The sequence below is a fragment of the Dicentrarchus labrax genome, unplaced genomic scaffold (genome assembly GCF_905237075.1).
Source record: "Dicentrarchus labrax unplaced genomic scaffold, dlabrax2021, whole genome shotgun sequence".
NCBI lineage: Eukaryota > Metazoa > Chordata > Actinopteri > Moronidae > Dicentrarchus > Dicentrarchus labrax.
In genome coordinates, this window is record NW_026136704.1 from 5,697,697 (window position 1) to 5,724,990 (window position 27,294).

Consider the following 27,294-nt stretch of genomic DNA (forward strand, 5'->3'; position numbering starts at 1 on the left):
AAATGTTTACAGTGCTTCACATGTGCTCAAAGCTGTTGCGCAGGCTATTGGGAGAAAGACAAATGATAAAGGGTTAAAGGAGTTTGCAACCTTTGCATTGCATTGAAGGAGGTGCAAGGAGAGCTTGAAAAAGAGGATGCAGAAACCAAAGAAGATGAGGAAAGTCCTTACTTCTGCCCAGTTGTTGTTGATGTTCTTTTTGATAACTACCTGGGCCTTTTCCCCCTTTGGAGTGGTCTGCTTTTGGGAAATTTAAAAAGGTATGCATCTGACAAAGAAGATGACACCTTTGGCCCAAGCTAAACAAGGGACACAAACTGCTATGTGGAGAGATGGTCTGGAATAGTTAAACATTTCATTCTAAAAAACTGGAGGAGTCAGAAAAATGTTTGCCTCTATACAGGGTAGATACAAAGAACACATCATGTGTCATAACTAACCCTAACCCTCTGAGCAGTTACTCCTAAAACCCATGCAACCAAAGGACATAACTCAATCACAGGAGAGTTGGGCAAAGAGAGACAGAGCGAAACCCCGCACTGGCAGCTCCAAATTTTACACTGCTCCAACCACTGTTCCTGTTCCAAAGAAAGCAAAGTCAGCTTTGAACACTGGCAAAGATCTTCAGAAGAAGACAAATGAGAACAACAGCAGTACTGGCCTCTCATCTACAAGCTCCAAGCCCACAACAGAGGTACTTTTTTGCTAAATAAATTAAATTCAAGCCATTAACATTTGTTGATGCTGAAACCACTAAGTCCTTTCCACAGCTAGACACATTGTTAAGACACATTAAGCATCAGTCAGGCAGTTTTATTCACACCCAGAGTGTGGTTCACTCCAGTACACACTTCAACTTGAGCCCATCTTACAAAACCTACAAAATCTATAAACACAGCAATTTTAATATTGTGGGAAATAACGCAACAAAACAATAACAACTTTCTGTACCAGGAGGATATCTAGACAGAGTACTGAAATACTGAAAATAGAATGACTTTGCAAATGATGCAGGAAGTGATTAGAATTTTTGTATTCATATCCATGTAGGTTGATGCCCTCTGGACATGCAAGCCAACTGAACTTGTTGTGGCTGTTGTAAAACATGAAGAACAGAAGCCCACATTTACCCTCCGCCACAGAGAATTTCAGAGTTTGAGGCCTGATGAACTACTCATTAGAAAGGCAAGTTTTCTCATTAAAAATCTATAGTTAGATATATACATATATAATGAACACAACTTGACTTTAGACTCCTCTACTGTACAGTATCGGACATTTTTATGATAGATTTTTTCATAATATTTGTTCAAAAGGTGATAGAATGTTACATTGGAGCCATCCTCAAGTCTAAGGATACTGCTGGCCGACTGTACCACATGAATCACTACACCATGGGGGTAATATTACACAGCACAAGAGAGCAGATGGCCAGGCAGGGTTTAAAAAAGGTGTGTACAACTGTAATCATTCATTATATTTGTCACTTCAGTATTGCAGAGTTTAGGCCAACAGCAGGCTTCAGTTCAGCGTTTTTATAGTCCTTGATGTGATCATGGAAAATCTTGATTTTTAATACTTTTAATAATATTCCTTCCTTAAGTTACTTCAAAAATTCACATATTTTCTGTGTCACTTATTTTGTCAGGTCACATGTGATGACTATGATGGAGCCATTGGATTTGTAGACATAAAAAATGTGCACTGGAAGTTTGTGGTGAGCAAACAGCTTTTCATGTAGTATTATGTGCCATTTATATATTAGTCATGGTTTGTTTGTTCAAAGGTTACCAGCCTTAAAATTGCTATAAAGACTAATTACCTATAATCAACTAAAAACTACAAAAATACAGTAGTATTAATTACATATTTTTCATATCAGTTCAGTATTTATCTATGACTCAACTAACAAATTCACAAGTTTAAGATTATGAGCTCGGTATGTCATGTGTCTAAGGATTAAAAAAAAAAAAATCACTGTAAATGTCTGCATGGTCTATATTTAAAATGGTATGATAGTGAAATAATGTGCAATTGTAGTCTAAACAAAGCATTCAGGTCATTCAACAGTATGTCATTGGTGATCCCTACTGCTCATCTAAAGATTTTATTCACCATGACACTAAATTGTGATACTCACTACCAAATGATCAAACAGGTGTCAAATTTAAGAATGTGCTTATGTGAAGTGGCTTGTTTTTTTTGTTTTGCCTTTAATACTGTAAATGTATTTACATTACTGTGTATCAGTTTGTCAACAGTGGTTTTAAAATTTTACATATATTTTCATTGTTGATGTTGTGGTTGATGACATATTCAAGGATGGTATGGTTTAATGATATTTTATTGTTTTCTTCATAGCCTTTCAAACCACATTTTTGTCGTTGATCCTCTGCAAGGCTCCAATGAAGTTGAGGACTCCAGAAAGGCTGGCTACAAATTTGGGTATTATGAAATTATGAGGACTGACTACCTTACAGACACATTTGGTAAAGAGCCATAGAGTACGCAAAGACGTAAACCGAAAATTCTGTTCCTTTCGTCCTGTAGACAGCACTTCAAGATGCGCCGGAATCGACTTGGAAAGGAAGATTGGGTTAACATCAAGTGGCAGCCTGGCAAAATAACCCACACCTTCCAGAAAGATGCCACCAGTTGGGGGATCTTTGTCATGCCGGTGATCTTGTCTTCAGTATAGATAAACATCTGTTTTTTTTATTGTGCAAGACCATACATAGCACATGTATTGTTTTGACATCTGTCCAGATGGCCAAGATGACGGTGATGGAATTTCACATTGATTCATCCAAACAATCTCTTCAAAATCTAAGAAGAGAAATGTCAGAAGAAATTTTGAGAGGATCAGGTATTGTTCAAAATATTACATTATTATGTTGACAACTTCCTACAAACATGACAGTAATATAGCTTAATTATTTTTAGTGGCAAAGATGACTTCTGTTCCCTCTGTGGAAATAAGGACTTACTGCAAACTGCTGTTGATGCTGTTCGGGTGAGAATCAGTGGATGATCTGAATAGTGGACAAATTTTGAAATTCCTGAGATAATACTAGAGTAATCAAATCTTGTATAATCTTATGCATTACAGATTTGCTAAAGTTAAAGTTCAAATATGTTTAATGTTTTTATCCCTATGTAGATTCAGTGTGGAACTTGTACAAGATGGTTTCACACGCAGTGCCTTGGAATGACAGCAGCACAAATCCCAAACAAAGACACCCCTTGGTATTGTGAGTTGTGCAACAGCCCTGAATGACGAGACTGTTGGTAAGTTTGGCAAACTCTTATCAGAAATAGGAGTGTTTAGGTGGATTGAATTTCACTACTGCCATAATAATAGTAGAACCCTTTTAAAATGGATGGAAACCTGATATAAAACCCAATAAGGAACAAAACAGCTATGCTGGAAAATGTGTGCAACTGAAATAAATACAAGTGATTGAAGATTTTTTTTACTCTGTATTCAACTCTGAAAGAAAAAAAATCGTATATACAAAAGTAACCAATTACCTTAATCTGTTTTTCATCCAAATGTGGAATCATTTATTTCCTAATGTACATACAGATGTGTTCTGTAAATATTCAAGACCTGTTTCTTTTGCCATATTTATTTTTCAAGTTTTCTATAATTTTACTTAATTCAAGACTTATTAAAATGTTGTTTCATGGTTAATAATTAATATCTTAAGACCACTAAGTTTCAGTGACTGGATTTCACTGAACAGATGTTTGTTTTTGTTTTTTTAGTGTTTTCAGAATAATCTGTGTGTGTGTTTTTATTTAACGTTGAATAAATTAGTGAACTAGCTTTGATGGCCCATTTGATATATGCATCCTACAAAATGTCAAATATCTGAAGTTGCACAACTTGTTATTGGCTCTTTCATTATACTTTATACCAACGTAACTTGGAATCCTACCTGCAAAGACAATCAAACAACACATTGTATATCTTTTCACTTATTTTGTCAGAAAAAGGAGAAACACAAATAATTTCAGAAATAATATTTTTGGTTTGAGACTGTAATGTACCATTAAACTGGCATTGCTCTTTATTGACCCCAGGTCCACCACACACAAGATCCACTGCAGTTTGGATACCAGGAGCAGGTGGACGTGGAGGATGCCATCCTCTATCTGCTCCAAAGGGCCCACTCTTATCTGGACAAGGAGAGCGGCGCTGTGAGAATCCCGCTTTTTGATTTCTCCAGCGCCTTCAACACCATCCGGCCGCTCCTGCTGAGAGACAAGCTGACAGAAATGGGGATGGACCAACTCCTGGTGACCTGGATTACAGACTACCTCACGGAGAGACCACAGTATGTCAGACTGAAGGGCTGCACGTCAGACACTGTGGTCAGCAGCACCGGAGCACCACAGGGGACCGTGCTCTCTCCCGCCCTCTTCACCTTGTACACATCTGACTTCCAGTACAACTCGGGGCTCTGCCACATGCAGAAATACTCGGACGACACTGCGATAGTTGGCTGTATCAAGGATGGACGGGAGGGGGAGTACAGGAGCCTGGTCGAGGACTTTGTGAGGTGTTGCGGGTCCAACCATCTGCAGCTGAACACCTCCAAGACCAAGGAGATGGTGGTGGACTTCAGAAGGAAGAAACCACATCTCCAACCCGTGTCCATCGAGGGGGTCAATGCGGAGGTGGTCAGGACCTATAAATATCTGCGGCTGCAACTGGACGACAAGCTGGACTGGACAGCCAATATGGACACTCTTCACAGGAATGGGCAGAGCCGTCTGTACTTCCTGAGAAGGCTGGGGTCTTTCAACATCTGTAAAAAACTGCTGCAGATGTTTTACTGGGGAGGAAGCCCAGAGAGACACCGGTCGACTGGACAGACTGGTGAGGAGAGCTGGCTCAGTGGTGGGCACAGAGCTGGACTCTCTGGTGACAGTGGCAGAAAGAAGGACCCTGGACAAACTGCTGTCCATACTGGACAACACCCACCACCCTCTGCACAACACCTTCACCAGGCAGAGGAGTGTGTTCAGTGGCAGACTGCTGTCCCAGTCCAGACTCAAAAACTCTTTTGTCCCCCATCAGACTGTACAACAGCTCTCAGTAAAGGCAGGGAGGACAAGAGACAATGGACAATTTCTACCTCCGTTTGCACTGTTTACTGTTTTTGCACTGTTGACTGTGGCTACTGTGTTATAAGTTAAGTTTATTTTATTGTATGTTTAATGTCTGTTTCGTATGCTACTGGATACTTGAATTTCCCTTGAGATAACTAAAGTATCTATCTATCTATCTATCTATCTATCTATCTATCTATCTATCTATCTATCTATTTATTTTAAGAAAAGGAAAGGAAGACATGTTCCATTGTTTGGAACAGTTGTAGTATCACCAGGAGGGTGTAAATGATGGATACAGTGATTTTGGTGGCACTGCAGTTCATAATTATTGAGTTATTGATTATTTATCCCAATAAAAATTCCCCAAAAATATACAAGTGTTTTATTGTGAAAATAACAGTTGTAGTATCACCAGGAGGGTGTGAATGATGTGTACAGTGATTCTAGTGAGGCTACAATATATGAGAGTACAGTTATTGAACATCTTTTGTGATATCTCTTTTCGTTATTGAAAATTGTTGACGGTCCCTGCGCACTCGTCTCACAGCCGGGTGTTCATAGAGATCAGTGTTATTTGAGCAGTGCAGAGGAAGACTCGTTTTGATGAAGATGAGGTTGTAGCTCGTTGTGTGCTTTACTACGGTTGGAAAGAAGCATCGGCTGTGTTTTAAAAATGTCCCGATTATGTGTTATTGATGCGGGAGGTCCTGAAGCACCCTGTCAAAACATGGCGTGGGATGAATGATGCCATCATCAGGAACGCCCACATGTCCCTCCGTCAGCCAATGGGATCCATCCTGAGAACACGCGTTCCCTCTTTATTTCATAATATACCAATAACGTCTGATTGAACGTGTAGGGAGCAAGAGGACAGCGTAACAGAGCCACTGGGTGAACTGGATCGCTTCCTGTCTGTCGTGTGCACTGTATGAGCTCGAGATAATGGCTATCCGTGTATTAGAAATCATCTTTTTCTTCTATTTTGCGTCTCACATTCCTATCACGTTATTTATTGACTTACAAGCCCTGCTGCCTCAACATGTGTATCCTCAGCCGGTAAGTGTCAGTACCAGGAGAGGATGGAAGCAAAGGTACAATACAACTTCCTACAAGGGTCCAATCACTTGTTTTGTGGCTGTAATTGACTTGAATTTCCCCCAGATGAGAGATTTTGTGAAGTGGTATGCAGAGGAGTTCAAAGACCCTTTGATGATGGATCCTCCAGACTGGTTCAGGTCTTTCATTTTCTGCGAGGCCTTGTTTCAGCTGCCTTTCTTTCCAGTCGCAGCTTATGCTTTCCTGAAAGGTCAGTCAGCACAAACCGTGCTCGTGTGGAATCAGTGTGTGACAGTCTTGTGCCAGACTGCGCTTACAGACCTGTCTGTTAAAAGCTGCGTTGCTCGTTGACGCAGTAAACACGCGCATTAACTTGATTAAATAGCTTTTTTGTCATTTTTACGACCTATTATTGAATACGGCATACGTTTTTCAATCTAAGTAGATGACGTATCCACACTAAGAGGCCTATTGTTTTGCTCATTGGCTTACATCTACCTCGACGTCTATTCGAAGCAACTAGACTGTGGAAATTCTTATTTTATTCTGTGACAGCATCTTGGTGAACAAAGTTAGAGTTGTGGGACTTAAGTATGTATCTGTTCTTAGGAGGTCTTTTAAATACCATATTTTTAAAAGTACTTTAATCCTTAAACGAGCCCTCATTTAAATGAACAGTTTTTCTTATGGAGTTTGGTGTGCGGCTTATCATCAGAAGCAAGCTCAAACCTGACCTCTCTTGGCTTTTTGCTGTCATGGCACTAGAGACCCAGTGAAGTTGTGATGCATGGGGAAGATAAACAAAAGACAGTTCAGTTTGTGTATGTATAGGTATAAATAACATTGTCAATTTAATAGGCTCTTTTCATGTGTTTGCTTTGGGTTTATTGGTCATTCTGCAGTCTTTTGATCACTCAGTGTCTTTCTTGTCTCTCAGGTGGCTGTAAGTGGATCAGGACTCCTGCCATTGTGTATTCCGCACACGTGGCCACCACGCTAGTCCCGATCCTAAGTCGCATCCTCTTCTACCAGTTTCCTATGGAACCCCACCCAGGTCCGCAGACCCCACAGGAGCGCTGGCTGCTGGTCTCCATATATGTTCCGTACCTGCTGGTGCCTTTGCTGCTGCTGTTCACCATGCTGCTGTCCCCCACATACAACTCCACCTCAAACACATCAGCCAAAGCCAAGAAGAAGAAGAACTGACTCAGACTACAGCTATCTAATTAACTCTGATTTTAGGAGATACTTTTATACCTTTCTGTACTTGAAAGCTGCTTCGTACTATTGTTTCAGGACACTGACATTGTTAAACCAGCCAGAATGAGCACTTTTAATGTTATTCTTTAAAAGTAAACACTTGTTTGCTGAACATGTTGTTTGTCATATTTTTTAAATACTTGAGGGACTTTTTAAAAACTTTCTTTGATGGAATACAGCAGTAATGAGGAAAGAGAGAGGAAATGACATGCATCCCTAGCTGGACTCAAACTGGGGACATTGCAGTTACATGCAGTACGTCAGTGTCTTTAACCCCTTGGCCACCATGATGCCCCTATTCTTTACATTTTGATTTTAGAAAACACAGTTGTGAATAGTAGCATCAATAATGGCCAGTGCTGGAAGTACTCAAGTACTGTACTAAACTACAATTTATACTTAAATACAGAGAGGTGACTTGAGTATTTTCTCTACTATATACTTCTACTCGACTACATCGATTTTTCAGATTTAGATAAATGATACAAAAAAACAGCATTATATAAAGTATATAAGTATTCACATCGCAAGAAGCCACTAAAAGTAAAGCTCTGCACTGTGGTATTACTAAATATAAGTCGTATTAATATTAGCATCATTTTGAATGAATATTTTCTGCATTCTTTAGTCCTCTGTGACAGTGAAGTGAATATCATTGGGTTGTGGATAAAACAAGACATTTGAGGGCTTTGGGAAACAAACTGAGTTCAACAGAGATGAGACAACAACCTATTCCTGAGTGTGAATGAAACAAAAGAACATATTGTTCATACTGTTGAAAACAAGCTGAAATGGTCTGCTAATACACATCCTCAGTAATTCAGAGGTCACAGTCACTGCACTGTGTACACTTTCTAAGAAGTTTGAGAAAGGTTAAGCTGTCACTGGGGGTTTTCCCAAGCTTCTACAGATTGGCGGTAGGCACACAAAGGTCATATAAGTAAGTAAATAAGTGCAGGGCAGTATAGAAACCGCAGTGCATTGGAAAGCATTATAGGTCACAATTTAAAAAAGTACTCCAGCAATTTAATATGTGGAGAGACTCTGAAATATAGATTAAACAAAAGAAAAGTCAAAGCAACAGAGGCTGAGACAACCTATTTAAGTCACTAATATAGGTCAAGCTCCAAGAACACTAGATCCTGCATTTCCCATAATGCAACTCAATAGCTTCTTGAATTAGACGCACCCTGCTGGGTAAATATTCATCTCTTCAAAAGTCCATCAACCCAGTCTTTCTGTTCAGTCCAAGTCCAGATAATAACCCCAGTGATGTTATCAGGGTGATTTTCTCAGACTTGAAGTTGGTGGAGGACCTCTTTATGTACACCCAGCACTACACTGGTTCGTCACACCACCACCAATCCTACATACCTATCACAACATGTAGTGTGTAAAAAGAATTTACACATGCCACTGCACCAGGGCCACCCACAGCTTTTGTTCACCTGCCTTTGGGATTATGGATTGCCTTTACACTCACCTAACTGTCATTTGCACATTGTTATTGCTTCTTTTTGCTGTTATTTCTCCTCTATATATACAGTACAATACACTGAGGTAGCAGTTACTAGTACCCCTGGACTATTTAATACCATCCAATACAGCAGTTCTGCAATAAATCCTATCTTTGCTAAGCTTATGAAACAAAAATAGCTTTTGATATTTACTCTTTAGAATCAGTGTGAATTTGCAAAACACACAGATTTCACATCATTTCACTGTAGTGCTGGAAACGTGCTACATGTCAGTAAAAGCTTAAAAACCACAGTTCATCGGTTCATCGGCTCTCTCTTACACTGATGTCTAACACAGCTAATACGTCCTAAGTGACAGTGTGCTGAGTCCACTTTAGAAACTGTTGTTTTACCAATTAACGACTAGTGACTAAATTTAGTGTGTTTTCCCTATTAGAGATGAAAACACAAAATCTGCAGTAGAAACTGTCAAAACATGTGGCTACACTTCTTTTAAATAGATTATATTTTAAATAAGATTTAGATTTGCACTGGATCAAAGCACATCATTTTTACTCGTTAGAGTTTTTAAGCTACAGCCACACTCATTTTATCCAATAGGAATCTATTATACAAAGTATCTAAGGTCTGCACAATGGCCATACTCGAGCAAGTAAAAGCAACAGATTATAATTTTTCTTAATGAATCTATATTGTAACAATCCAGAATCAAAAATGATGGAGATCTGAAATTCCTGGTGGTGTTTTCCTGGAAAATAAAAAAATAAGTTTGAATTATTTAAAGGCACAATATAGGTTCAGTCTGCCAACAGGTCACATTTCATCCTGTTACGGTGTATTTTAACAAGCCACTGACCAGCCCTGCTGCTGACAGCTCCTCTGATCTCCTATAGGGGCTGTCAGGGACTGTTATGAGTACCAACTCGTAAGGGACTAAAGCCTCGGTCGAGATGAGAGAGTAAAATTCCAGATTTGGTGGCTGCTCATCTTACCTTTTTCTGCAGCTCAGACAAGCAGCACACACTATTTCAAGCACTAGCAGAGGAAAAAATACTGGTGCAGCTGTGGATGGCGCCACCTCAAGTTCCTTTTCTTCAACAACTGAAATAGTGGTCAATAACTGGTCATAATATATATGTCTGCTTCCTTCTCCACCCAATGATTAAAATCCACATTTACTAGTTGATTGATGGGGGTTTAGGCTAATGAGATACCTCAGAGCAAGAAAATATTTGCAGTAGAAAATATGCAAGAAAAAAAATCTTGCAGTTAATAAAATTTAAGCAACAATTGTTTCAGAGAAGGTTATAAAAAGGTGTAACATCTATATATTCCCCAAAGTAAGATATTGTACAGACACCAGTATCAATACCAAGACCTTAAAAGTAATCAATATGTTATGAATGTGAAATTAGCCTACTGTAATCAGCCTGTAAAATACCCATCATAATACGTTTTAATTGTAAAGGTTCATAAATCCCATAAATCATTCAAATATTCTGGGCACATAACCTCAGTCCTCAGTCAGATGTGTATATCTATGTAGCCTTTCATGTGTCTCCAAGTTTTCCAGGAGGCTTGAAGACACAAGGCTTGTACGAGTTGTGTTTTGACAAGGAATGTCAATTTCCCTGGTCCCCTTAATCTGTGTCAATGTTTGTCAGGCTATTTTAAGATCAATACCTGTATAATCATGTAACGTCTCAATATTAATGAAATACATCATCTGGGCATGTTGACAGCAATATCCTCCTCTTTCACCCCAGTTGTTGCAAAAGAAAAACAATGTAATTATAATGTAGCCAAAGTAAAGCTTTGATTGGGCCCAAAACATCGGGTTCGACCCGAACCGAGCCCGACCCCAAATTCATCTTAAAATAAATATTATAAATAGTTTATTAATAGCTAAAGTAAACTATATTTAGCATATAATACAATACATTCTTGATTCTTAAAATAAATAACAAATTAATTCATTACAATCACATGCATTATAAATCAAATATTAAATATGTACATAAATGAAACATCCGGGATCCCAAAAAGACCCTTTGTACACATATGTGTACTCATTCTTCAAATACCTTTGACCGTCTAAAAAGGGAATATAAATATAAATAATGTCACTAAGGCAATATAAATAACCAGGTTAGTTCATATATAGTAAAAAAAACCACGACTTTTTTTAAGGAGTCTTCGGAGCCTCAGCAGACGGACTAACCCTCGCAGCGGAAGGAAAGGTCTAAAGCTGGCCTCCGCGGAAGGATAGCATATAAATACGTAACACGGCAGTAGCAGCCAGTATTGTCCAAGTCAACAGCGCAGCGAGAGGACCTGCTGTCTGTTGTGATGGGACAGAGCTGTACAGTGATTAAAACTGTACTGTTAATATTAGCTGGTGAACGTACAGTAGCTTAACGTGGACCTAAATGTAACTGAGGGCGACAGTTGCTCCCAGCGCTGACGTTAGCTGCCCTGTCAGACTTGACGACGAAGGAAACAACGTCTTGTATGTCACACGGATGAAATGAATGTCCACTGAGGAGACGTCTGTGTTTGTCAAGCGGAAAGAAACGTGTCTTGTCGAAGAGGACAGACAACAAGGACTAACGCCTTCAGACGAACAGCAGCTCTGTTGACATTTGTGTTGCATCCTTTCTATGCTAACATTGACTGTGGACTAGCTCGCTGGTGTTTGCTAGCCGTATAGGCTGCTAGAGCGCGTATGTTTTAGACAGGAGCGGGTTCAATTATTCATTATCACCAAACACGGTAACGTTATTTCCATTTTCTGGTTGGCATGTTTTCAGAGAGCCTCTATGGGCAGCAGCTATGACGCTAGGTGTAGCCACAGGGTTATGTCACTGTCGGGCTAACAGATAGCTCGGTGTCTACAGCTGCTGTCAATCTTTTGCATGGTCATGTCCAGCGGGGTTGGCATCATGTAGACTGTCCCACTGAACAGGTTAGGTGACCGGGGACACGCATTGTGTTTAGTGAGCCTTCCTTGGAGAGTAATGCAAAGCTGGATTGCAGCTATCCAACTGGGTCAAAGACTGACAGCTGGCACTGATACAGTTTAGCTCAGGATTGTTGCTAGCCATGCTCAAAGCCGTCTGTTCTGTGTGATATTACAAACATCTCAACCTACTTACAGGGCATGTGAGTGCACCATGTCCTGACTGCATCTCTTATTTATGCAAGAAGGCACATCAGAGCAGCCTGTCATGAAATAAATCCGCAGTGGCAAGAAGCAGCATCACTAGGACTGTGTGGATAATTTGCTCCAGGATTATTTTCTGAATAAGAGAGCAACATTCAAGGCATCAGCTGGACCATCAGCCCATCGCAATGGAGACTGTGGGAGATTTTGAGTACAGCAGAAAAGACCTGGTTGGACATGGAGCCTTTGCTGTGGTGTTCAAAGGAAGGCACAGGAAGGTAAATAAACGCCTGCCATGTTTTCTTTCTCCCTCTTCTCTTGCAGGAAAATCTGGGTCAGTCATTGGCAGTGCAGAATGCAGTTCTGCAGCAGCATATGTGGGCTGTCACCTTTTTTTTAGGATGGTAATATTGCACTGTTTTTATGACTCAACATGCAGATCTGTCTGATGTACTGTACAGTCATGCTGTGACAGGTGATTTCAGTGTTATTTCATCAGCATGATGGTAGCCGGATACGTGTATTTATGCCGTTTGGTTCATTCATGAAACGCATGAGTCAGGCAGCAGTGAATGACTTGCTGACGTACTGAGGCAGGAGGGAGGATGGGGTGCAGTGTTTTTCCTTTTGCCTTTTTAAGGATACATGCCTCCCTTATGTAAGAGCTGCACAAGGTTCATTCATAACTGGAGCACAGAGACCTATTGGATTATTAAGGTAATGCTCAGTAATTGTGTTTAACCCATTACATTTGACTGGGGTGTGGTTTTCTCTCCCAGAAGGACACAGGAACAGTCGGTTTGTTTGTGTACATGTGACAGAGATGCAGGAGATGACATCATGTTGCCCCCATTGCTACTGTGTTGAAACAGATGGTCCTGAATTCCTTAATGAAAGCTACATTAGAGCATCCCCACAGTCCCTGCTGGAGCCTGGGCAGAGCGGCTTCTGTCTCTTAATGTGACATCGATAACTGTCCCTCAGCCTGGAAACTGAGCTGAATGTTGGCCTGCAAACAATCACACGTGCATCTCTAGAAGCTGTGCACATCTGCTCACATGCCTCCCAGTCCTGTTAAAACAGCCCTGTCATGTGATCAGTGTATTTACTGTTTAAGTCCTATCATCGCCATGCCATTTAGCCTATTTATAGGATTATTTCCACCTGGAGGAACCGGAAGGTTAGAGCGGCCTGCATGCAAGAGACGTAGTGATTGCTTCATTGCTTAGTGTTGGATGTTACATATGGACTCCTGTTACACTGTAATGTCATGAAATTATGCAAAAGGCTCGTCAGAGATAAGGCAGGACAATCAGCTAATTGGGTTAGCAGCTGTGTTTTTGACTATGTTAGGTAATTACATTATACACATTTAACATGTCCAAAAGATGCAAAATTCATTAAGATGTAACTTTATGCCTGAATTCACCCTGAAAACCCGTTTTCACAGATTATTGCAACAGCTTGACCCTCTGCAGTTCTGCAAAGATATAAAACTTTACAACTTTCACATAGACTAGTTGCAACATGGCACAGCAGCAGCCAGTGTCAGCACAGTCTGTCTCATTTTCCTAAGTGTACATGTGGGTGAAATGTATTCAGTATAAATAATCAAACATGTAAAATGATAACCAATAGGGCTGCAACTTCACTGTCCATTAATGTGCTGATTATATTCTGGATTAATCAATCAATCAATCATTTAGTCAATAAAACGTCCTCAGAGTCCTGATGAAAGTTTCAGATTGCTTGTTTTGTACAGTACAAAGATATGCATTTACAATGATCTGCTGTTATGACTGTGATTGAGCTGATATTATGTTAAACTCTCCCCTCCAACCATGTTGAGTGCTACCCCCTAAATAAGAAGCACTTAAATGTGTTAGTACTACTTACTAGTTGTTAAGATGAAGAATGGTTTATTTCCAAATAAGTGAAAAAAGGCCATAATGAAAGCACTGGAAGTGGAATCAGATTTAAATGTATTAACTGATGTATGGAGGAATATCTTGGGATACATTCATACCTTCTGTTAAGGCCACACATAGGTTATTACATTACTCAAAAGTTAAACTTGTAAGGCTTTTTTTTTTATGTGTCATCTGTGTGTGTTGAATGTCAGCATATTTCAACATTTTTGAGGACAAAAAAATGACAATTTCTTAAACTGGCCAAATAAGATATTAGTATTTTGGTTCTATTCTAGTATGTTGGTCTTCTTCTGTCGGTCTTCTATCATAACATCTTTGGCCAACGTCTGGTTGCAGTGTTGTTAATCTCCTTGCTCACACCTCTGTAATTGGCAGTGATTCATAAATGAGATCATGTATTATTTTGGAAAATGACAGCGTAGTTCCGTTTTTGCAGCGTGACTCTGAGCAGAGCAGAACTGCTGACTCTGCACTGCTTAACTCTCCATTATGTGGTGCACTACTGAGCCATTAGTTCAGTTTGATAGAACGTCCCTCCCCCTCGCCTGCACCTCCTCACCCCTCCAGCCTTACATGATGGGCCAGCGGGGTCATATTTTTTTTTATTTCTCTATGGGTGTAGTGTCGGCAGCTCAGTCGCACTTGGCTGGGCAGGCCGTCATTGAGCTGGAGATGGATGCGGCTCAGTTGGCAGTGTATTGCGCAGGCACGCGCACACACACACACACACACACACACAGACACAGACACAGACTCATGTCACTCACATGCAGTCTCCAGCTTGTGTGCTGGTTTCTATGCCAGGCTCTAGGCGTCCCGCAGAACAAGAACATCTCCTTTTAACCTAGATTCATTTGGAAAGCGAGTATTTTTATTCACAGAATTCCTTCCTTAGCTTCCTGTTTGTCCATACTGTCTGTGTGTTTTTCTCAAGGACACAGAAACGGTCTCTCTGGGGTTTATTTCTGTGTCCTCAGTTTGGTGTTTGCATGTCAGTGCATGTCCTGAGAGTCTTTGAGCTCACGTGATCTCTAAAATTATTTTTATACCTGCTTCAGGAGCTCATCTGGAAACATAATCTCAGCCCGGAGAAAAGAAATAGGTCCCTCTCCTCTCATTTAGCTTTTAGTGTAAGTAGGCTGGCTCCTGTTCTAGCTGTCATCTGAGTGCCTCATCATTCAGGATGTCATTCAGCGCAGTAGGCTGGCCTAACTGTCAGAAACCTAAGTGACCTGGTGTTATTGGGACGGATAAAATTTCCTCCGTCCTTCTAGCCAGCTCTCACACAGTGATGCTGACAATGTAATTTAGGCCAGCAGGCTTGGCTTTTAGCACGCACACATATATTGTGTGTTTAATGTCACGTTTAAAATGTAAGTGCCACTGCAGTAGGAATGGGTAAAAAGGTTCAAATCCAGCATCATGATAAATAATATGTATATTTTTCCAGGTTGGTCTTAATAGCGAGACAGACTGCATTCATGGTATGATTCAGTGCTCACCAGCTACAGTGGTTTAAACTGGCTGAAACAATAAGTCAATAAATTGATTAGCTGATCGAAAGAAAATTCAGTGATATGGTAAACTAAACCATATTCTGATTATTTTGACAGATTGCTTTGTTATGACGTTATGATTGATGATTAGTGTGAATGATCATTTTTGCATCACAGTCTTCATCTTCATGATGGTGTGACGTTAGTTGCGGTCCGTACCAAACAAACATTTTCTTACATCTGAGCTGTAAACCAGGGCATCTCTGCAGCAGTACAGTAATTTATTATAGTGCTGCTTTGTCGTCTTTTTACCTTGCATTTAGATATTGCAATTTCACTAATATTTCTGTCAATTATCCCTAAATTATTTTTCAAGCAAAAATACCCAACTTTCTTTGGTTAAATGATGGTAAACCCTTGGGTTTTGGACTGTTGGTCAGACAAAACAAGCAATGTGAACGTGTCACCTTGGGCTCTGGGCTCTGGGAAATTGTGATGGTCAATTTCACTATTATCGGACATGTGGGGGAAAGATTTGGTATTTTTTAAATAATCAGATTAAATGAAAATAATAATTGATTGCAGCTCAGTGTCCCACAGTGTTGGATAGTAGAGGTGGGATCTGGAACAATTAAACATTAAGGGAAAATTAGCCACAGCGCTATTTCAAACAACATCTATTTAAAGAGTGTAACTATGGGCTGTCTCCTACTAAGTACATTGCTCACAAAATGAGACAACCAGCATCCACGGGGCTTACCACCTCGAATAAACATGGTCCTGAGGGAATTCGTGACCTAGCTGTCTTAATAAGACTGTATGCTCTCCTCTAAATGACAACACGTTCATGCACTTCCCCCAATGGTTGTTGGATGTCAGTTTGGAAAATGTATGAATTTAAGAAGAAGTGGATGGGTGCCTGACTTGTGTTACATCATCAAATAGTGTGACAAACATGTTTCACTGATCTTTGATAGTAGTTAAGGGGAAATCTTAAAGGAACATTGAGACTAAGTTGTATTAAATCTTTCTTCCTCTCCATCCTGCTCTCTGTGTTCCACAGAAGACCGATTGGGAGGTGGCCATCAAGAGCATTAATAAGAAGAACCTGTCCAAGTCCCAGATCCTTCTTGGCAAGGAAATCAAAATCCTGAAGGTGAGCATGACACTTAATTGCCTCTCATTTATCTCTTCGGTGTACTTAAAGAATGATCTGACATTGACCTTCTGTGTGAGTCTGCACCTTTAACAGAAAGGAGCCTCTACCTCCCTGATAGAGATGTCAGTGAAAGTGATTCCATTAGCTGCTGTGTTGTCGCCTAGTTAATCTTCCTGCTTATGCATCTTGTTTTTCTGTTTCTATTCAGGAGCTGCAGCATGAAAACATTGTGGCACTTTACGATGTACAGGTAAGGGTTTTTTGTTATATTTTCTGCATCAGATTGATGTAAGCTTAATGGAGAATGATGTAACCAGTGACTTTTAGTATTCAATAGTGTTTGGGTATTTATCTCCATTGAGTGTTGTCTTTTAGTGGCAGATGTGTCAGACCTTGTCTGTACCAGTATCTAATCTCATAAAATTGTCAAGAGGATCAATGTTGCCGTTGGTTAGTCCTTCAGTTTACTGCTGAGTAAGGCTACCTTCTCAGCACCTGGCTGATTCAGGGTCATACTATTGCAGTGTTTCAATAGCATCAGTCCATTTGTCAGGGTTGAGCTGTGTAGCCTCTACAAAGTCAGTTTGAGCACAGCTTCTACTGCAAACCTGACAGTGGAGTTTGAGCCAGAATGCGCCATAGCGTCATTTTACCGCCTTAAAACACAACATTTCTCATTAATACAACCTACCTGTGCCCAGTTGCACCCCATACATTCAAAGGCAAAATCGGTGATGTTATTCAGCATTTTTAGATGTTATAAGATGTATCCATTTATTTGGTTAGACAATCCAGAAAAATAAACTGTTGACCAGGTTTGTGCCGATGGGTGAACAGATTGTATATCCACAATTTAAGGAACGATTAATGACTGCTTATTTATCTATAGAATCTGCACCCTGTTGTGCATTTAGATGTTTCTGCTGTAGCAGCATGTCTGCCCACTGAGCCCCGATAATCAGCACAAGTGAAAAGTGAATTTTAAATCCTTGATTACAAACAAGTTTACCATCTCTTGTCCATGGATCTGACACCCCGCATCTCCGTTCTTCATATTCAGGCTCACCAAAACCTATTATGTGCCTTCGTCCATTATGGATATGATTTTGAGTGTTTATATTAAAAATAATAATAATATTCAACAAAACATCATGCAATGATATTGTCACACCAAGTACAGACCTTTACAGATATTACTAATAAATTGTAGTCTGCATGTCCTTCACTGGCACACATCTTTTACATAGCTTGTAAAATGGGCTTTGTAATATCTTTAGGCTGACCTATGGCATCTTGGCAGATATCGCCCAACCCTTGTATCTTTTACCACCTATACAACCAGGGTTTGTATAGGTGGTAAAAGATACAAAAGCACTGCTTTGTACTGTTTTAAAATGTAAAAAGTCAGTCAAGATTGTGTCTTGACTGACTTTTAGAGGTCTGAGCAGCTTGTCCTATCAATCTGTAAAAATCTATCATTAGCTGATGTAATGTTATCCCAGTAAAGGGGAGACTGAGAGCTGTCACCAGAATCAGTAAAAATCTGGTTGTCATGTTTAATTAAGGTGAATTACCACCAGTTTGTCATTATTACCATGAGTTGATTACTAAATAGCATTCGCCACTAAATGTAATTCCACCTCCAAATGTAATGATTACACATTATTATGTGACTTAAATTGACTTTATCGTTGTTCTAATATATCACTAAATGTGAGCTACAGTAAATCTCTCTGGTTTTCTAGATACAGATGAACTTGAGTTTTTTTTATTTTTTTTTTATTGATTTCATCAAAATACTAATTTAAATATTTGTCATCAGCACAGCTCTGGTGAATTAAACAGGTTTGAAATTCAGAGAAAAGGGCACCGGCATTATACAGTACTACAAATAAGCCATGAAATCTGAACACTGGTACTGAGGCTTTAAAGTCTTGTGTGCTCATGTGACTAATGACCCATACTGCTTTGCGGTAATTGTTCAGTTCATCTGCCCTTCATCGTGGGACATGGCTTCTCAAAGCAGGCACTCATCAAAACTGCCTTTCCATGGCTCTTACACACTTCGGGACTGCAGAGAGCTGGATGTGAAACATGCATTTGTATGAATAGATTTTACAAGGCTACATCACCCAAACAAAGCACGTTTAATACTTTTGGCCAAACTGTGTAGCCTGTGGAAAGTATGAAGTATGAGTCAGTGGAAAGAGTGCATTGTACTGATCTAAAAGACTACGCTGTCAGTACACTGTCACATATACAGCACACTGGTTAATGCCTGTCTGAGGGCCCGTGTTCGTGTGTTAAACGAGCACAAACACAGCTCAAATCCCCTTTGTCCTTTGGCTGGGAGCTTGGCCCATATCACATATTCCTGGCACATCCATCTGCAGACCCCGATGGTTAAAGAAGTGTTGCTGGAGGCAGAATATTTATCACATCACTTGCATTTATCACTGGTACTGTACTGTTGGTACTGTTGGTACTGTTGGTACTGTTGGTACTATTGGTACTCTTGTTACTCTTGTTACTCTTGTTACTCTTGTATACTGTTGTAGTGCATAAGTTAGGGTTTCCCTCTAATAGTCGACCTACTTTGCATTAGTTGGATAGTCACACAAAACCAAAAACAATATCAAACTCCGTTCGGGAGTAATGTAACGGTCCTGTTAGCTGAATCTAACCCGGACCAGGAGATCAAAGGACAGGGGGAGGTTTGTTTACGCATAGGAGAAGTCTGCTTTGTTTTTGTGAAGTTGGAAGTTATTTATTCTGTGTTTTGGTGAGATAATGTGATGTTATACTGTATTGAAATAAATGAACTTGATGTTCAGTCTGCTTGCTGGTTGTTCTGACACATTCAGATTAATTATCGTGTTTGCCAGCCGGCTGTTAAAAATGTATATTTAAATAATTAAATTAATAGCATAAACGTGCAACGACTAGTCAACTATAGGCTTAATGGAACGGCTACTAGTCGACTAGGAAAATCATTAGCCTGGGACAGCCCTAGCAGTAGTGATGTTATTAGTTGTTCTACACAGAGAGGAGGTGTTCCTGATGATGGTGGGTGTTGTGAGGCTCTGATTGCCATATTTTCCAACCACACAGGTTAAGCAGATGTTTGTATTTGTAGTTCTTCAAATAAAACTTGTAGAGAACAATAGAATAGAAGCAATAGCTGTGGTTCTGTTGAGAGTTCTGAAAAATCTTAAGTGTCTCCCCTCTCCAGACTTCTGTCATTAAGTGCACACCAGCAGATGTTGTAGGAATGTGTGTTTGTTAGAATTCCCTAAGCTGGCTACAAAGAACCCTTCAATTTAGGTGAACTTCCAATAAGAGATACAGAAGGAGAAATGAAGAGTGAGGTAGAAACGTTGAAGTAATGATGAAGCACTTCCCACATAGTAATAAGCAATACTTCCTGTGTTGGTGTAAGCCTCCCACAGGGATCAGTCCTTCCACCCTTCCACTCATACACTCATCTCCTCATCCCTCCATCAGTCCTGCTGATGTAATAACCTCTTCCAGAGGCAGATGGCTGTGGATGGCCATAAGTCAGCAGCCAGGATACAGTAGAATAGATAGCTTCTTTCACTGATTTAAAGACACATACAGTGTGACTGATCTCTTTTTATTCCTTGAAAATGAAGAAGAATCATAGCTTTAAAGAACATGTTCATTTGTAATAATTTTTAGCAATTACACAAGTTAATTATCTTTAGTAGGAAGCTAAAGTGACTCAAATAACAGATAGCGTATGCATTTCTTTTTTATGTATTTAGAGAGAGTAGAAGAAAGGATATAGCTGGTGCAAGCCATAATGAAAATGTATCATGTCATGGTACTGGAAGGTCAATCATTGGGTGTCCAAATAGTTTCTATCATCTTGCCAAAATGGACCATTTGGACAGTTTGGCATGTAGGGGCATTTGGTGTCTTGCCGAGAGTTAGATCACAAGATGGACACAGTACTACTCTCATATATCTCCATTTAATCTGAAGCTACAGCCAGCCAGCAGCCAGTTAGCTTAGCTTAGCATGAAAACTGAAAACGGGGAAAAATAGATAGCCTGGTTTTGGTTAGTCTGTACAGAGAAACTTTGAACAAAAGCCTTTATAATCAGGGTTGTAATATATTTGTCTTTGTATTATATTTGAGCTAATACAGTTGTTATTAGGCTAGAGGTTGATCATGAGTTTGAAGCTTTGAATATTTATTTTTCCACAGTAAAAGACTATATCAGGGGACAAATTACTCAAATAGAAATCAACACTGGTCACCCATCCTTAAACCAAGAAACACTGTGGTCCAGACAGACACCGAGCTTATGCTGCTGTTTGTTTTGATGGATTCGCAGTTCCTCTAAGCCCACTTTATCAATTATGTGGTTCGAGTTAGTTTGTTTCGGCACTTCCGCTCTTTCTTTCTTCATTTTGTTTACCTGCTTTCTGTCACCTCTGCCCCTGTTCCCTGTAACATCCACTGGGCTGCTCTAAAGCATTAAGCACAGTGTCTCACTGTGTCCTTCTCCTACCAGCTGGCTTTTCTTTTTTCTGTCCCCTGCATTATCTGTCTGTCTGTTGGTAGCCAGTCTAATGCTGTGCATTTCCTCTCTTGGCTACTATCAATAGAGTCTGGTGTGTTGAAGCCCTTTGGTAACCAAGACCAACTGGCAGCTGCCACTTTTCTTTCCCCTTTTTTCATTGTTTCCATTCCTTGTTTATTGTGAATATTTAGCTTACTTTTTCCAGTTTCTTGTGTCCCCGTGTTGCCCTTTATCATCACTCCTTCTCGCATCCCTAGTTGGCTGCTTCAGCCTCATCAGCTGTTGTTGTTGTTTTAAAACCTTGTGCTATATGACTGGGTTTAGCCAACAGAACAGGAAATGTAACCCGAGCTGGTTTGTTCAGCTGTCTAGTCACCCCATGGCTCTAAATTTTATTAGAAAAAGCATAGATCTTTACTTTTAACTGTCTTAATTAGGCTTTTCTTTTGTAGACACTGTTAAATGGCTGTCCATTAAAGCATTTCCAACATTTGGACAGTCAAAGTAAGTCTGAAATCCGCTGAAATTTTGACCTAGATTAGCCAGAAGTCTGCCAATGTTTTTGTCTTTGCCAACAAGATATGGGTTACCTATTTATAGTCTGATAATAATGACCCATAAACCCCGCCCTCTGACCTGTCTGGTGTATACACTGCGGGTGGTTACTGATAGGCCAGCTGACAGTTGTCGGCTGCTGGGAAAGGGCAAGTCTTTGAGTCAATAGGAGCCTCCTGACGTGACGATGGTGAGAGTGTTTGACCTTTTGATAAGCACGATGCTGCTAATGCAGTGGTTCATTTTTGGTTCAGGGATGGAGATGCTGACACACACTGCTTTAGTCAAAACCAACAAAATGGTTAATTCCAGGACTGTGTGCAGTTGAGTCTGAAGTCCAAACAGGGGTGGAGATTAAGTCAGGGTTGGGATCAGACTTGTTTTTAGCCACACTACAGTCTTTTGGTCTGTTGCTAGATGGTTTCCCCACTTTGATCTAGACTGAAATATCTCAGCACTAGTTGGATTGCAATGAGGTTTTGTGTAGACATTCATACGTTCCCAGAGGAACGTATGCATTCTCCTGACCTTTCCCCTAGCTCCATCATGAGGTTTGTGGCTTTGAATGAACTATCTCATCCACTATTGGATGGATTGCTATGAAATGCAGTGCATGTTCCCCACAGGATGTAATGTAATGACTTTGATGATCCTCTGACTTTTCATCTTGCGCCACAATCAGGTCAAAATCTCAATTTGCGGTTTGACCAAATACCTGAAAAATGAATGATATTCCCATCAGACTCACAATGGTAATCCTTTGGCCCTTTAAGCATCCGCATGTTAGCACTGTCATTGTGAGCATGTTAGCATGCTGATATTAGCATTTGGCCTGAAAGCACCACTGTGCTCACACAGACTCTGAACTGCTGGTGTGGCTGTAGTATCAGTTGTAGCTAACAGGATGCCAACAAGCATTTGGCAGATGGCAATATGCAGGAGGAGAAGTTCAACCCAAACAAGCACGGAATTTTCACAGTAGGATTGTTACTTATGATATATTAAAAAATATATCAAATATATCAAAGATATTTAAGTCCGGTCAAGCAGGTTAGGTGCTGTAATACTTTTCAGTGTTTGTTGTATCAGTTCCAGGGAACAGCAGTTAGAGTTTGTCATGGATCAGTTTTTCAGCTCTAGTTTAAGATTAAGTAGCTAAATCCAATCCTAAATTATAATCTTGACTCTATAATTTCCCCTCGAAGCCCACTCAGGCTCACGCCACAGCTGACTATGTTTCTATTCACAGCACATTATAGACTAGACTGCATTGTACTGGTGTGAACACTGAATACACAGTTCTTAGTAGAACTGCTTATGTTCTTTTGTATGTTTGATTTAGTTTCACAATGGAGGTGTTCATTCACTACCTCAGCACTTCTTGTGTTCTTTGTTGAATGCATACACACAGTTCTTTCTCAGGTCTTAGCCGTGCAGATTTGCACTGTATGTAGGATCAATGACTTAAAATCAGTAATATTTAACGGAGTTAAATGTTTATTGTAAGGTTAAACTGATCAGGCAAGTGTCAATGTAATAGTTGTTTAATTAAAATATATTATAAGTAGGTTAAAGCATTAAAAAGGTTTTAACATGTCCTAAATGTTGCTTTATGAAACCATGTACACGTGAATGGCTGCCAGCTTTTGTGAATGCAGTGAACCTCAGGCTGCTTGTGTGTGAGTGGGTAAAGAAGTACCAGCTACCTGCCTCCCTCTCAGAATAGCTGTGCATTGACAAAAGACTGCAGGGCTAGATGTGGGAGTATGCGCACCCATGACAGATTGCAGTTCCCTTTTCGTGCTGTAGTTTACAGCAGCTCTGCTCGTTTGTTGCTTTTAATGACAGTCTTAAGCACACAGCTGAGCGGCTCCCCGTCCTCCTTCATGGAGCCGTTCATGTTAAGCAAGCTGCAGCAGTGTGAGGTAGACGAGTCTAATTATAAGGTGTCCTGTGTCAGGGCCCTATGGCTCTCTCTCTCCTCTCTCCCTCACTCACGTTGTACATTACAGCCTTGTTGTTTTATGGTTTGTTTTCATTTTACAGTGAAAAATCATTAGCCATGCATTCATCCAAGGTGGCCAAAATTTAAAAATTCCCCCAACTGCCGAATGCTGCAAAATTGTATTGTCATGAGTATCCCACCACACATGCTGTTAATTATAATGTAACTATACACAAGTAGTTATATTCACTATTTGATTTGTTTGGTTTTGTTTGTACTTAAAGGTCCAGTGTGTAGCATTCGGGAGGATCTATTTGCAAAAATGGAACATAACATTCATAGGTATATTTTCGTTGGTGTATAATCACCTGGAGAAAAAAAAGAATGATAATAGAGCTGTTTTTATCTACAGAGGGAACGGGTCCTCTTCTACGAAGTCTGCCATGTTGAACTGCCATGTTTCTACAGTAGCCCAGAACGGACAAACCAAACACTGTCTTTAGGGCCTTTTGCAAGTTTTGCAGCCTCTTCCTACACTGCTAGAATCCACTAAATCCTATACACTGGTCCTTTTTAAGATCACAATGACTATTTTTAACTTTAATTTTTGAATTCTATGGCACTATGTAGGTGGTGTAGTATCCATAATGGTTTTGCACAACTAACAACCAACTTGATTATTTGCTGTTATTGACAGAAACAATACATTGGTGGAGTTAAAAGTTGCTGTATATGTAAACAGAGGAAGAGGGGGGTGGAGGTTTGTTTATGAAGTGTTTTGGTTTGTGAGCCAATCTTCACAAAAGCCGATGTCGCTCCTAAGGAACATTGTGTTCTAGCCTGGTGAGGGGCCCCCAGCCTGTGTGTGTGTGTGTGTGTGTGTGTGTGTGTGTGTGTGTGTGTGTGTGTGTGTGTGTGTGGGGTGTGGGTTGGTGTGTGTGGGTGTGTGTGTTCTAATTACACAAGGTATTGAGGCAGGTCTGACATGAAGGGGGCAGTACATGTTCTTGGATACTTTCAGGGGGGATTTTTGGAGCTCATTGAGTTTTCCTAGAAAACCAGCTGTATGGACCTCTCTGGCGTCCATCCACATTCCTTTACAGAAGTTTGCTTTCCAGACATTTAACTGGCTGGGACAGAAGCTCAGAGGGAAAAAAAACAGTTGCCGCTCACTGAACCACTGGCACACACACACCCAGTCATCTGGAATAAACATGTGATGATTAGTGTATTACATGGTTTATCAGGACATAAGCATGTGCAAACAGACTCACATGATCTTCAGTACACATGTGTGTCTCTTGCATAATTGTTTCTTGAGGACCATAATACATGTCCTGTTCCTTTCCATGCATAACAGAATTAGTATTGTTTTTGTGTGTGTATATGTGGCCATACACAGCATATCTGTGTAACAAATTGTACAGCTGCAAAAACAAACATCCTCCCTTCTTTACACACGATTCATCTTTACTGAAGATCAACAAGCAATCCTGACCTTTTGTCCTCAGCACATAATTAGTGTTTTCCTGCTGCTGTCACTGACACAGTCATCTGTCACTGTGTGCTGCTGTTATGTCAAAGCACAGACTTTACTCCCAAATGACACCACTTTGGATTACGCTTGTCGCTTGCGTGACAAAAGCACACCAGCTCTCCACAAAAGCTTAACAACCCCCCCCCCAGTACAGACTCTCTCTCTCTCTCACTCTCTCTCCCCCTCTCCTCTCTCTCTCTCTCTCTCTCACACACACACACACACACTCACACTCACACACTCCTCCCCACATCCACCCTCTCCAGTTCACTTTCCAGTTCGACCATATCCCATCCCCCATATTGTTACATAACCACTCCTGGAGTTGGAGTGTGACGCAATAACTGAAGGACTAACCAGACACGGTGTTGATTTGGCTCACATTGACTCTTGGCAGCCTGGAGTATTTTTGTGTTTGTGCCACCTACTTTTCAGTCCCTGTGTATTGTGTTGTCAGTTTTCATATCTGAGGATAATAAAATCCTTTCATCCTTCTATGCAGTCTGCAGATTTGGTTGCTTGCGAAACAGCTTCTAAACGTTACATGAGTGTGACAAGGTTATGATGACAGAGGGGCTATTTATATCATAGTTGTTTGGGAATATTTTGTGCTGGAATGGAACCTTTGGGAGCCCAGCCCCTCATCTGGCAGCTAGCCATCACCATGACCACAAGTCCATCAATTTTTATTTCAGATGCAGTAAATGTGTGTGAGCAGTACCTTCTATAAAACATTTGTTCTTGTAAACAGTTTGGGCGGTTGTCACTTTCATAACTGTGAGCTGCTGCTTCCCCTTAGTCCTCACAAACAAAGGCTAGCCTATGTGTGGCTGTCGGCACCTGCCTCTTGAAATTCATCTCACTTCTTAGCAATTAGGCAACAAACCAAACTGAGGCAAATGCAGCAGCCAGAGACAACCTGGGAAAGTGTAAAAACACACACTGAACAAAATAAATGTTTCTCCAGGCAGCAGCTTTTCTTAGAAGTACTCTCGCTCTGCTGTTTGTTGATAGTTATCAGTTTTCTCTGTGACGTTGGATAGTGGACACTCGAGGTTGTCATTGTGTAAGAATGTTCAGTCATTGCCTGTGTGTGTGTGTGTGTGTGTGTGTGTGTGTGTGTGTGTGTGTGTGTGTGTGTGTGTGTGTGTGTGTGTGTGTGTGTGTGTGTGTGTGTGTGTGTGTGGTGTGTGTGTGTGTGTGTGTGTGTATAGACAGTGACGTACCCGTTACCCTCAGCACCCCGACACTTTACTCCCATCCCCCCTCTTCTCCAGATTGCGCTGCAGAATACATCCTCATTATGTAATCCCCCCCCTAGCCCCCCCAACACACACACACACATATTCTCACACACATACAGTCAGAATGAATACTGGTGTCCCATCCCCCACCACCACCTGCCCCAGTTGGAGAAAACACTGTGCAGGATTGGAGACTGAGCTTCTTACCAACCAAACAAACAAGCCCATTAGCCCGGGGTCACACGTCAGTTGACTTACATGTGGCACAGTACTGTAGCTAGTGGTCAGACCACGGTCACCTAGTATTTGTTTATATGTGGAATGGTGAACTGAATTACTTTTTTTTTGTTGTTGTTGTTGTCTTCTGCTAGCTAGAAATGCTAGTGGGTGCAGAAGTTGATGTCAATCTGATTCATTCCATGTACAAGCAGATTGCTCGTAAATAAATATGTACTATGTCTCCTGCCGGTAGTGTATATATGGTAGGCCCAAGCAAAAAACTCATTTGGATGCAGTTCAATCACTCTTAACTTGTACTGCCCTACATTCCCCACATCTTTATTTAAATAAACTGTTGATAATGCCACAGTAATATAGTAATGTTACATTTTGCTACATTTTTATAGGCACTGTTGGATAAAAATTCCATATATTGCTTAACTGGTTCCCAAACTAGAGCTGCAGGCTTCTTTGTTTAAACAAGTACATTAGGGCTGCAACAATTATTTACATTGCTGATTTATCTGTTGATTATTTTTTTGATTTTCATGTTCAATATGCTATGAATTATATGATTATA

General features: G+C 40.4%; 3 protein-coding genes across 4 annotated transcripts in view; all 3 read left to right on the forward strand.

Annotated features, from left to right (window-relative positions):
- Positions 1-1,318: 1,318 nt before the first annotated feature.
- Positions 1,319-5,478, forward strand: LOC127362195 (uncharacterized). The gene is made up of 7 exons (XM_051397625.1): positions 1,319-1,451; positions 1,649-1,717; positions 2,362-2,445; positions 2,551-2,866; positions 2,944-3,013; positions 3,161-3,288; positions 4,087-5,478. The coding sequence occupies exons 6-7, from the start codon at positions 3,274-3,276 to the stop codon at positions 5,203-5,205; spliced, it is 1,134 nt and encodes a 377-aa protein (XP_051253585.1). The 5' UTR covers positions 1,319-1,451; positions 1,649-1,717; positions 2,362-2,445; positions 2,551-2,866; positions 2,944-3,013; positions 3,161-3,273; the 3' UTR covers positions 5,206-5,478.
- A 252-nt stretch (positions 5,479-5,730) lies between these two features.
- tmem97 (transmembrane protein 97) lies at positions 5,731-7,549 on the forward strand. 2 transcript variants are annotated; one of them, XM_051398827.1, is made up of 3 exons: positions 5,735-6,177; positions 6,283-6,427; positions 7,115-7,549. In XM_051398827.1, the coding sequence occupies exons 1-3, from the start codon at positions 6,064-6,066 to the stop codon at positions 7,381-7,383; spliced, it is 528 nt and encodes a 175-aa protein (XP_051254787.1). In that variant the 5' UTR covers positions 5,735-6,063; the 3' UTR covers positions 7,384-7,549. The 2 variants fall into 2 exon arrangements, with proteins under 2 accessions (XP_051254786.1, XP_051254787.1); XM_051398826.1 differs by having other exon boundaries at positions 5,731-6,427.
- Positions 7,550-11,211: 3,662 nt separating this feature from the next.
- Positions 11,212-27,294, forward strand: part of ulk2 (unc-51 like autophagy activating kinase 2) — a 40,250-nt gene continuing 24,167 nt past the window's right edge. The window contains exons 1-3 of the mRNA XM_051397076.1: positions 11,212-12,356; positions 16,569-16,661; positions 16,873-16,914. Of these exons, the coding sequence (XP_051253036.1) occupies positions 12,267-12,356; positions 16,569-16,661; positions 16,873-16,914 (225 nt within the window). The 5' untranslated portion in view covers positions 11,212-12,266. The remainder of the gene's footprint in view (positions 12,357-16,568; positions 16,662-16,872; positions 16,915-27,294) is intronic.

Coding starts and splice junctions, on each gene's coding strand:
- tmem97 (XM_051398826.1), top strand. CDS start 6,064: ATGGCTATCCGTGTATTAGAAATCATCTTTTTCTTCTATTTTGCGTCT. Junction 6,428..7,114: donor AGCTTATGCTTTCCTGAAAG/GTCAGTCAGCAC, acceptor CTTGTCTCTCAG/GTGGCTGTAAGTGGATCAGG.